The sequence below is a fragment of the Siphateles boraxobius genome, unplaced genomic scaffold (genome assembly GCF_051911475.1).
Source record: "Siphateles boraxobius isolate OS27281-9 unplaced genomic scaffold, OSU_SipBor_1 13, whole genome shotgun sequence".
Classification (NCBI taxonomy): Eukaryota; Metazoa; Chordata; class Actinopteri; order Cypriniformes; family Leuciscidae; genus Siphateles; species Siphateles boraxobius.
In genome coordinates, this window is record NW_027508733.1 from 20,040,962 (window position 1) to 20,053,590 (window position 12,629).

Consider the following 12,629-nt stretch of genomic DNA (forward strand, 5'->3'; position numbering starts at 1 on the left):
GGAGAGCGACTTAAGCTTTTAAGCCTAAAAAAGGACACAAAAAGATGTAAAAGTATCATAAAAGTGGTTGATATGACTCATGAACTATATTTTGAGTCTTCTGAAGACGTGATAAAAGCTTTGTGTGAGAACAAATCGTTCTTTTGAGTCGAATCTTTTCAATTAACCGTAGATCCGTTTCACAAAACCAGTCTGAATGATTTGTACATAAATCATATACTGATCAGGTTCTTTAGTTCAACTCACTGATTCTATGTAATTGCATAAGTGTAACCAGTTCATTATTCAAAATGAATCCTTTTGTGTTCCACAAAAGAAATAAAGTCAAATGTCTCTGAATGGCATGATAGAACTATCCCTTTGAAGAAGCAGGATGTATTTAAATCTAAGGAAGGGATATAAATGAAAGAGGATATGAGGAGCATCTCATGAAGAACATGAAGATGTGTGAATTAAGTTAACAAAAGGAGGTCAGCAATGGAAGAAAACAGTACAGTGAGGTATAAAGCAAGGTGGTACAGTATTTGTCCTCTTTTCCAAAGCCTCCTCTCTCTCTCTCTCTCTCTCTCTCTCTCTCTCTCTCTCTCTCTCTCTCTCTCTCTCTCTCTCTCTCTCTCTCTCTCTCTCTCTCTCTCTCTCTCTCTCACCTGTGCCTTTCTTGCAGATGTAGGGCAGGTTGTAGTTGCAGGGCACATCGTTCCATTTGCCGTTCTCATGGGCGATCATCACAACACAGTCCTCTCCGCCCGCAAAGAAATTATCCGGCTGGTTCTCCCTCCAGTTCTCATATTGCTGGAGGAGGAATGGGGATATTTCAGGGCTACATCCAAATCCCATGGCTTTACTAGGTATTTAGTGTACCGTCTTATATATCTGTTGCATTACAAATGGGTTTTCAGATACATCTAATCAGTCTGACATATTATATTATATAAAATTGCTTGCTACCTAAATGGCTTAAAGAGAGACTTGTGCATCCATTTGCATAATCTATCTGATTATACTGCCTGTATTATGATACTGTGATTAGACTAAGTGATTAATTGTACTATATGTTCTGATACTTGTATTCTGATTCAATTTGTATATATATATATATATTAGAGATTAACCTATATTAAAATTTATAATATTTTATAAAATTAAAATATTTTCCTTTTTAAAATGATCATATTTCATATTTCAAGCAATTCAAAACCATCATGGTGAACAGTAAGCATATGAAGTGTCTCAGCTGAATGAAATAATCCATTATTTATCGGCTTTAATATATCGGGCAAATTTTCTTATCGGACCGATAATGATAACATCAAAAATGAACACATATCTGCCAATACCGATATGGTGGCCGATATATCGAGCTAAACATCCAATTTAAATATATACAATTAGTCTATTTTAAATATATGAATAAACATATAGAGCACATTTTATTTCTTTAATATATTTTGTGCCAGTCTCACCAGATCCATGTTATCGGTCCACTGAAAGTCGTCTTCCACCATCCTGTCATTCAGACCAATCCATGTGTTCTCATGGCTCATTACTGTTTTAAAAGCACAAAACATTTCAAATTATTATACACATTTTTTTTTATTAAAAACCTCCTATATTTTAAATAATGGGACAGAGGTCAGGATTTCAATTGAAAGTAAGAAAGTGGAAGTTCCCTTTCGTTGTCACTCCGAGTTACGTCGGATGACGACGAATGGGGTTTTTTCTTAGAACACCTATCGACTTCGAGTATTACAAAACGAGCCAATGGCAAAGAAATGCCATGGGTCTGCGGAATTTGCATGACGTAACTCCGCCCCACCTCGTGGGTATAAAAGGAGGACGCCGGCAACAGGCAGATATGTTTTCGCTTCGGAGCCAAGAGTATTTCTTCACTCCACAGTCATCTCTGACTTCGCTCTACGAGACGAGCTTCTCTCTCCGGTGTTGGTGTGACGGCGATCTGCAGCGAGCTCACAGTGCCTGCTGATCTGTGCAGTAATCTGCCAGTGTGTGTGTCTCCCTGTGCGCTTCAACATCGCGGAGTTTTATCTCTCCTCTCATAAAAGAGCTCGCACGCGGCACGTCTTTTTAAAGACGGCTCGCCCGTGCATTTCTGGTTGCAGCGGACTGGTATCGGACTCTGATGGGCACGAGCGCTGTCTAGTGTGTTTGATCATGCTTGAACAGCGCTCGTGGGTGACTCATGTTCTCGCAAGGGAACGTGATCATCGCGTCATATATAGGTCGAGACTCGGTGAACTCGCAAGAGTGAGAGTCCCCTTATCCACCCCCCGATCTTCGGCTGGTGGCCAGGGTGACCTGAGGGTTACGGTCTGGAACAGGCACCGGCTATGTGTCCGTGAACCCAGCCCCCCTCTTCAATGACGGTGCCCGCTAGTGAACTGCTGATTCCCGCGAGTCTACCCTCTGGTGGCCCGCGTGTTTCAGTTGAAGCTACAGAGGAAGAGGCCATGTCTGTTGCAGCATCACTAGGTGGGCTTGAGTCTTCTGGAAGTGAGGGCTCGTCACAGCTGCCACCTTCCGGTGTGCATACGGCTGTGCCTGAGTCTGATCCGGAGATGACGGCCATGCTTTCCTGGGATGATTGGTTTTGGGTAAGGCCGCCGACCCTCGTCCGTGGCAAACCCCAATACCTCTCTTTCCGGACGTGCATGATGAGATCTCGATGTCCTAGAAGACCCCCTTGTCTTCTCAGGACCGCTCGCTGATCTCATCCGCCTTTCCTCCCCTCGATGGGGCCGCTGCCCTTGGGTACACTGGGGTTCCCCCGGCTGAACGCTCTGTTGCGATGCTATGTGTCCTCAGAGTGCTTCTTCTCGGCGCAATCCTAAGCACCCGCCCGTGGCCTGTAGTTTTTCGTCTACGCTTGTGGCGAGATCCTATAGTGCCACGGGACTGGCAGCCGCCTCACTGCATGCCATGGTCATTCTGCTGGTCCACCTGACCCAGATGCTCATGGACCTGCACGAGGGCGGGACTGACCCAGGGCTCTTCACTGAGCTGCGCGCCGTCACTGACCTTGCTCTCCGAGCGACGAAAGTGGCCGTACGCTCCCTGGGTCAGGTGATGCTCACCATTCTGTGGCTGAACCTGTCTGATGTGCTGGATGTCGCGCGGACCCGTCTGTCCGACATTCCCATATCCCAGGTCGGCCTCTCCGGCGGTGCGGTTGAGGGCTTGTCCAACAGCTCTCAGCCGCTCATGAGCAGACTGACGTTGATTCTGTACCGACGGCCCCGCCGTCCGCCCAGTTCCCTCGGTCTGCCCACCGCCGAAGGCGCCCACCCACGGCTCCTACCCCGCCCGCTCACCCGGGCGGACGCCACAGCCCCTCTCCAGCCCCGCCCCCCGCTACACGCCGGGTTAAGCGGCGCTCCTGAGACGGGCTCCTCGGGGATGGAGCAGACTGAGGTTGACTCTGTCCCGACGGCCCCGCCGTCCGCTCAGGTCCCTCGGTCTGCCCACCGCCATGGGCGCCCCCCCGCGGCTCCCACCCCGCCCGCTCAGCCGGGCCGGCTCTGGAGGCCACGGTCGGACGCCTAAACAGTCCTCTCCAGCCCCGCCCCCCGCTACACGCCGGGTTAAGCGGCGCTCTTGGGATGGGCTCCTCAGAGATGGGACTCAGTTCTTTCCAGGAGCTGGTAGCAGGACCACTCCTTTCCCCGGGTGAGGGCCGGGGAAGAATCCTTATTCTCCAAAGAACTGACTCTCCCGTCTCTGAGCACAGAGAGTTCGGACGTCACAGAGCGCCGCCCACATGCCGTGCTCTCCTCGTCCCCCTCTGTCCCGGAGGTGGTTGACACGGCGTGCCGTCCACGACCGCTTCGCCCCTGTCCCCCTCTGTCGCCAGACCCTTGACAGAGCAGGCCCCCGTGGAACGCTGGTCCTTCCCTGGCCTCCTCTGTCAGGGTGCGGTTTTGACCTTGCCCCCACTCCGGGCCGCTATGCCGTCCACGTCTGGGCCGGTAATTCCGCTTCGCTGCACCACCGGGGGACGTCTGTGGTTCTCGACGCCGCTGGCACAGTTGGGAGCCTGCCTAGAGCTTCCCTATCTGTTCCGCTGGGTCGCGCGAACCATCGGCTCGGCTATGCGATTCAGTTCGCACGGTCTCCTCCCCACTTCAGGGGAGTCCGCTCCACTTTGGTCGATGGCTATGCCCTATCATGAGAGCGGAGGTTGCTACCCTACTGGCGAAGGGTGCGATTGAGACTTTTCCTCCAGCCGAAAGGAGGTCCGGGTCTACAGCCCCTACCTCATTGTCCCGGAGCAGTCTGGTGGGTTACGGCCAATCCTGGTCTGAACCGCTCCCTTCACAGGCTGCCGTTCAAGATGCTCCTGGCCAAACGCATTTCTGGATGTGTGCGGCCACAGGATTGGTTTGCAGCGATCGACCTGAAGGACGCCTACTTTTATGTCTCCGTTCTCCCTCGACTCAGAACATACCTACGGTTTGCTGTCAGGGCGCGCGCATATCAGTACGCTGTTTTCCCATTCGGGCTAGCCCTGTCTCTTCGCGCCTTCACAAGGTTGTTGAGGCTGCCTTTGTCCCTCCATGGGAACACGGGGTTCGCATCCTGAAACTATCTCGGTGACTGGCTGTCTTAAGCTCACTCCTGAGACCAGGTTTGCGAATACAGGGACCCAGTGCTCCGGCACCTAGCTCGTCTGGGCCTTCGGGTCAACCGGGGAAGGAGTAAACTTTGCCCCGTGCAGAGGAGCTCTTTTCTCGGTATGGACTCGGTCGCCTTCTCCACTCAGCCATTGCTGACTTGCCTGAGACTATCAAGCGCAAGAGTGCGGTTCCACTGAAGTTTCTTCAGAGGCTCCTGGGGCATATGGCATCTGCAGCCGCGGTTCGCCGCTCAGATTGCTTCATATGAGACCGCTTCAGCTTGGGCTCCGCGACCGAGTCCCGAGGTGGGCATGGCAACACGGCACCCTCCGAGTACCAGTTACTCCGACCTGCCGTCAGTTCTTCTCCCCGTGGTCGAACCTCAGTTTTCTACGGGCCGGAGTGCCCCTGGAACGAGCTTCGCGGCATGTTGTTGTAACGACAGATGCCTCCTCCACGGGCTAGGGTGCCATGTGCAATGGACGTGCTGCCGCGGGCTCCTGGACAGGACCCCGACGCCTCTGGCACGTCAATGCCTCGAGTTGCTGGCCGTACGTCTTGCTTTGGGCCGCTTCCGGGCCGTGCTCAAGAACCAACACGTACTAGTCCGTTCAGACAATACCGCCACTGTAGCGTACATCAACCATCAAGGTGGTCTACGCTCCCGCCGTATGTCGCAACTCGCCCGCCACCTCCTCATGTGGAGTCAGAAGCATCTGAGGTCGCTTCATGCCATTTATATCCCCGGAGCCCTGAACTGTGCAGCCGACGAGCTCTCACGGCTTCAGCCCCTCCCGGGAGATTGGCGACTCCATCCCCAGTCGGTTCAGCTGATTTGGGACCGGTTCGGGGACGCACAGTTAGATCTGTTTGCCTCTCACGACTCGACCCATTGCGACCTGTATTATTCCCTGACCGAGGGCACGCTCGGCACGGATGCACTGGCGCACAGCTGGCCGCGGGGCCGCAAATATGCGTTTCCCCCAGTGAGCCTTCTTGCGCAGACCCTGTGCAAGGTCAGGGAGGACGAGGAGCAGGTCATTCTGGTCGCGCCATACTGGCCCGCCCGGACCTGGTTCTCCGAACTAGTACTCCTCGCGACAGCACCTCCTTGGCCGATTCCCCTGAGGAAGGACCCTATGGCACCCTCGTCCCGATCTCTGGAACCTCCACGTGTGGCTCCTGGACGGGACGAGGCAGGTCTGAGTACCCTACCACCAGCGGTGGCGGCTACCATCACTTCCGCTAGAGCTAGAACCTCTTCGTCAACTGGTGCTCTTCTCACCGAGAAGACCCCCGGAGATGTTCGATTAGTGTCGTGCTTTCCTTCCTTCAAGATAGGCTGGAGCGAGGGCTGTCTCCCTCCACCCTGAAAGTCTATGTTGCCGCTATTGCCGCACACCATGACCCGGTCGAAGGTAAGTCTGTTGGAAGGCACGACCTGATCATCAGGTTCCTGAGAGGAGCGAGGAGACTGAATCCTCCTCGCCCTCCTCTCGTTCCCTCTTGGGACCTCTCAGTGGTCCTAACTGCCCTGCGGAGTGCTCCCTTTGAGCCGTTGCAATCAGTGGAGCTTAAGTTCCTGTCTATGAAGACAGTGCTCCTGGTTGCATTGGCCTCCATCAAGAGGGTGGGGGACCTGCACGCATTCTCCGTTGACGAAGCGTGCCTGGAATTTGGGCCGGCTTACTCTCATGTGATCCTGAGACCCCGGCCTGGATATGTGCCCAAGGTTCCTACCACTCCCTTCCGGGACCAGGTGGTGAACCTGCAAGCGCTGCCCCCGGAGGAGGCAGACCCAGCCCTTGGCACTGCTCTGTCCAGTACGCGCCCTCCGCGCCTATGTAGACAGGACGCAGTGTTTCAGGACCTCAGTCCAGCTCTTTGTCTGTTATGGTCAAGGGGGTAATCCATCAGCCGGAAGTTGAAGCTGCCTCCGGGGGCCGCCATTGTAGCTGGCTATCACCTGCTGTTAGCATCCCATTGACTCCCATTCATTTTGGCGTCACTTTGACAGCGAATAACTTTACATCTGAGGCGTCCAAAGACTCCATTTGTCCATTATTTATTTCTAAAGAAACACGACAATGTATAAAAGGCTCCATTACTTTGTATCTTACGTTATGGCCCCGTAGAAGCCATTCTTGTAAAAATAGGCTAAAAATTGCGTCATAACCACGCGACTTTATGTCGCACAATAGAGACATTACCGTATAGACAGGAGGAGAAGCTCGCAGGCAATCTTTTACTGTCTAAAGTCAGCCCATGGCATAGATAGAGTCCATAAAAGCAACGCGACAAAATATTTCAACAACGTTTTTGATGAATTTGAAATAATTTGAAATAATTTGATATGTGGCAAGTGAATACATATGAGGTAACATTTATCCACGAACTTTAAATTATTTATCTACTTCACCTATATATATTAACGGGGGATGGGGAAATTATCAGGAAATTATACATGCAATGGAAGAAGAATTGCGGTTAACGTTGTTCCTTTATTTATTTATAGATCTACGCTTGAAGATGAATGTGATCCCGTTCGGAAGCCATGTACAAATGTCCTAGCCTACATAACGTGAAATAAAGAAAAACGTTTTTGTTCAAGTGTTTTTGATCATGATTTATTAGCCAAAACTACATGATTTATATTTTGGAATATTATATGGTCACATTGAATATACGAAAATGACGCGAGGGGATAGTATTTTATAGTATGGTTCCTGGGCTTATATACTAATAAGTCTTTTTTGGATGGGTTATTATTCTGTTTGATGTAGAAGGAAACGAAAAAGAACAATTGTAAATGTGTGCGTTTATGTATGTATGTGCCTATTTGAATCACTTTTAATAATTTTGGAAGATTGTGCTGAGATGTACATGTACTTATTTATCTGTTATTTTTGATTGTATTATATATATATGTGTGTGTGTGTGTGTGTGTGTGTGTATATATATATATATATATATATAAAAACATGTTCAAAATAAGCTAAATAAACTAACTAACTAAAATTACTAGAACTGCAGGCTACTCAAACGATTACAATCCAAAAGTAGGCTATTTTAAAGTCGATTTTAGCCACTTCTTTTGCCAGGCCCATAATGTTTTAATGTAAGATGTCATATTGTAATTATATAGCGTAAGTAGTTATATTAATATTATTGTAATATATTAATAAACATTGTATTATATTATTACTATACGATTTGATTTCCAAAACACACACACACACACACACACACACACACACACACACACACACACACACACACACACACACACACACACACACACATCAATGTGAGTTTACTCTGATGCGTCATTGACCGTTCGAGATTAGCTTGATTGCGCTTTATGACAACACCTGCTAGTCAAAGCCCTTATTTTCTGGAGAGCCGTGATACTTCGACCTTGGAAACTTCTGATCATCATTCAAGACAAGTATTGTGTTATAGGTGGTATTTTGTTAATTCAGTGTGATAACTGTTTGTTGACTTTTTTTTTCGTGATTTCATCTTCCCTTTTACTTCAATTTACTACGGGTGATTAAGATTTGTCTTGGCACAGCTACTAGAAGATTTACAACTCCCAGTCAGGTTGCTCACGTGACATCTACGTCATCAAGCTCAGTTTGAGCCTGCGCAGAACGCTTGGCTATCAGGAAGTGAGTACCCATGTTTGGCTTCAACTCTCTCCGTTGAAATCAACGGGGTCGCTCTGTCCATTTCTTTTACTGTCTATGGTTATGGTGGGAAGCTGAAGGGAAAGGCTCTCTCCAAGCAAAGGTTGTCTCACTGGATAGTGGACGCCATTGCTTTGGCATACCAGCAGCAAGGTCGACCATGCCCCCTTGGTGTGACTGCCCACTCCACCCGGAGTGTGGCATCCTCTTGGGCTCTAGCGCATGGCGCCTCGCTAACAGACATCTGCAGAGCTGCAGGCTGGGCGACACCTAACACATTCGCCAGATTCTACAATCTCCGAGTGGAGCCAGTGTCCTCTCATGTACTCGCTTCAACCGGCTAGTACTGGACCCGCTCAGGTGTCTTCACTTGCTCGCCATTCCACTACACGGACTGGATACGTGCGATATTCTCCTCAGGTGAGCTTCCCCGAAAGCCCTGAGTTCCTCCAGCACTCCTGACGTTGGCGCCAGTGTCTATTGCCTGTGCGTCGGCTAGGTGCCTCCCGTGTGCATGGTCCCTCCCCTTAGCGACCCCCACATGTGTATTTCCACTGTAAGCCTCTTGAGCATGTGTCTTTCCCTTGGCAAGCCACCTTGCCACCCCTGGGGTTGAAATATTCCACCTGCAGCTGGACACCCCAGTGTTCTCCATGTCTCCTTCAGGTCACATGTGTATTCTCTAAGTCCCCCCCTCTGGGTTGGCAGTAATTGCATATTTCCCCTGAACTTGGGATATGCTCCCCAGTGTACCTTGGTATTCCTGTGCTAAATAGGAGTCCTTCGTCCGTGCCAGTCTCACGACAGGGATCTCAGATTTACGCAGGGCACTGGAAGACAGCTGAGAAGGTGGCGTGATTAGACTGGTAACCCCATTCGTCGTCATCCGACGTAACTCGGAGTGACAACGAAAGGGAACGTCTCGGTTACGTATGTAACCCTCGTTCCCTGAGTAGGGAACGGAGACGTTACGTCTGCCTGCCACTTTCCGCTGTACCGCGGGGATCGCCTGAGCTCAGTCTTGGCTCCTCAGCGAAGAAACATATCTGCCTGTTGCCGGCGTCCTCCTTTTATACCCACGAGGTGGGGCGGAGTTACGTCATGCAAATTCCGCAGACCCATGGCATTTCTTTGCCATTGGCTCGTTTTGTAATACTCGAAGACGATAGGTGTTCTAAGCAAAACCCCATTCGTCGTCATCCGACGTAACGTCTCCATTCCCTACTCAGGGACGAGGGTTACATACGTAGCCGAGACGTTTTTTATTGGCTCTCCAGAGCAGGTCCATCATAGTCTGGACCTCTTGAGAGGGATTCTCGGATGAACCTGTTCTCCGGTTGGCCCTCGTGAACCAGAGGTGCCTTTTTAAATCTAGCTAAGGCAGACAGTCCGATGGATTCCATACCCTCAGTCTGCTTCATATTGTCTTAGATTTTTTCCCTACGCACCTGACTTGTTGAACTGTTGAACATTCCAAGCAGTTCTCAGAGAATCTCTCCCAAGAAGAAGCAAGGCCGGAGGATCTCAGACAAATTCCATTGAGAATCCCACCAGTAAACACGAATACAACAGTTTTTATAGAATAGGGTTATGGCAAAATTACATGATACATTACATAATTTCCCAGCAATTTGATTGGTTCTACATATGCAAACTCTCCTGTAGGAGCACATTCTGTTTTTGTTGATTACTAATAACAAGGTTTCAAGTTTAGACATCTGTCTAGTTTCATTTCCCATATTTATTATTTTTACACTCACACAACCAAAGTCATGAGTTTTCAACTAAAGAGGAAACGTACTTTTCAAATTCAAAAGCATATGAATGTTGTTCCTGCAAGAAAAAAAAATGTTAGTTGATTAATTAAGAAATCCATCACAGTATGTAAATTACCAGATCAAACAAGTCTAATGTTTTAAAAGCATGAAACAATTCAATGTTTTCCGATTAAAAATCAAAAACATTTACTCTGTGGGACATCCAGCACATATTTTAAACACTGTGTTTGCCATATATTTGATGGGAAGACTTAATTAATATCATGTATAACCAACAAACTGGAAGACCACTGAAAAAAAGGTTAATACAAGGTGTAAATAGGGTCTTAGTGTCATAAAATGCAATGGTAATGCTTCCCCTTTAGGTTTTATGTCTCCAACAGGGCCACTGGGAGCCGAGCGATGGTGTTATCACAATCACAATTCAAGCTCAAGCCAGAAGCCATCAGATTGTCCCCAAGATGCATTTGAGAGGATTTTTTTTGGTCAGGGTGTAATGGAATTTCAATCATGGTGTTACTGATTAACATCATTACAGGGCCCATTAATCTTCCTAATGGCTGTGCCCCCTTTATTGCAGGGGTGGAGATGTCCATTTTCAAGGCGATTAAACACACTTTTTGGTGAGCGCTGTGGCTCTGTGAGAAGACAGCATGCTGTGAGAGGCCACACCGAGAGTCATTACGCTGGATTTAGGCTCAACCTGGGACGGTAGACATAATGCAATCTGTGGCGTGCAGGAGGTCAGCAGTCCTGTCTCTTATCTAAGTTATGTAGCTTGCTATTAATGAATCTAGGCTATGCAAAGAGTTTTTAGTCAAAGCTAATTGGGTGAAACAAACTCATTTTAGCCAGAGTTATCGGCTGTTTTATAACCCATAGAAAACAGGGTTCCACGAAATACAGAATTAAATAATTGGTTTCCTTTCAAATTATGAGTGTGAATTTTAATTGGTCACACCCCACAGGAAGAATTTAAATGACGGGAAGTGAGGATTCAAAAAATTAAACTTTACTGAGAGCCCGCCCACTTTTTCAGTTACCAAGTTTTCTGAAGTATTTTTCTCATAGAGATGTTTTAAAAAGTCTTTAAAATAAGAGTTATAAGACGAACCAGCTACGAAGTGAACCACAACATTATGAATTTTGATTTGAAAAAAGAATTTGAAAATTGTGCAAAACCATGTACTTAGAGCAACATATTTTCAATATATTACAAAATATGCATATATTTAAGGGATTTGAGAGTAGGGATACTCTATCACATCATTTGCAGTACTTCATCAAAGTGGGCTTTAATAAGTTATTGTTAAAAAACAATTCCCCTATGGAATTTTTACTTCTGGAACCTGACTGTTGCACTCTATTAATAAAAATTCAATAGATAATGTAATTCTGAGAAATTTAAGTGTTCTTTCACCTATTTGTACTTCCTGTTAAAACAGCAAGTTTGGGCTAGTCATTTGCAATTGATTTTAGAAAGATTTAGTCATGAAACTTGAAAGCATTTGATTGGACAAAAATGTGTAGTCCAGGGTGAGTCATCAAAATGTTGGTACATTTTCCTGTAAGAATAACTGTAAACTTTAGATTCATAAACACAACCGTTCAATGTTTTGGGGTTTGGTAAGATGTTTTTTTTAAAGAAATTAAAACTTTTATTAATCAAGGATGCATTAAATTAATCAAAAGTAACAGTAAAGACAGTTATAATGTTACAAAAAAGATTTATATTTCAAATAAATGCTGTTCTTCTGAACTTTCTATTTATCAAAGAAACCTGTGGGGGGGGGGATTCAGTAATCAGTAGCAAATCAGAATAATAGAATGATTTCTGAAGGATCATGTAGCACTGAAGACTGAAGTAATGGCTGCTTAAAATCCTCACTGGAATAAATTAATGAATTATTATCAGTTATTTTAAATTAAATTGAATAATATTTTACAAAATTACAGTTTTTACTGTATTTTTTATTAAATCAATTAATTCTTGGTAAGTCTTCTTTTGAACATTAGTGTAAAAGTTTATTTTTAGAAGTACACAAGCATACAGAACATTATTTGTGCATTTGTTTAAATTGAGTTGATACTGACCATTAATGAAGTCCTGCTCTTGCGTGGAGTGGATACTGGCCAGGTGACCGCTGTGCTCTCTGCAGTCCTTCTCAGCATCCTCCCATGTGTGTCTACGGGTGAAGTACCTGTAGCAGTGGCCGTGAAACTTCCTCCAGTTGTGCTCGCAACCCTCAGTATCTGCGTTGAGAGAGAAAGAGAGCGTGAGTTATAGAAAAGAGTTTGAGACATTAGCGAAAATGCCACTAGTTAGCATTTAGCATTGTAATTAGCATAATAGTTGAGTATAAGTTTAACTGAATTAAAGATTAGCATGAATTTCTTAGAATTTGTTTTTTTCATGGTGTTAAAAAAAGACCATTCAGCAATAAGCTCACACATAGCTACAAGCTAGCCTACTTAAGCACTCAACTTTAGCTCCTCTGAAGTGACACATCCATGCGTTTTATTCGCCTCTC

At 46.7% G+C, this 12,629-nt stretch overlaps 1 protein-coding gene across 1 annotated transcript in view; it reads right to left on the bottom strand.

Annotated features, from left to right (window-relative positions):
- The window catches only part of ncanb (neurocan b), a 148,854-nt gene that overhangs the window by 9,536 nt on the left and 126,689 nt on the right, over nt 1–12,629 (bottom strand). Inside the window, exons 11-13 of the mRNA XM_077226413.1 lie at nt 12,193–12,351; nt 1,464–1,546; nt 648–792 (exon numbers count right to left, since the gene is read on the bottom strand). Of these exons, the coding sequence (XP_077082528.1) occupies nt 648–792; nt 1,464–1,546; nt 12,193–12,351 (387 nt within the window). The remainder of the gene's footprint in view (nt 1–647; nt 793–1,463; nt 1,547–12,192; nt 12,352–12,629) is intronic.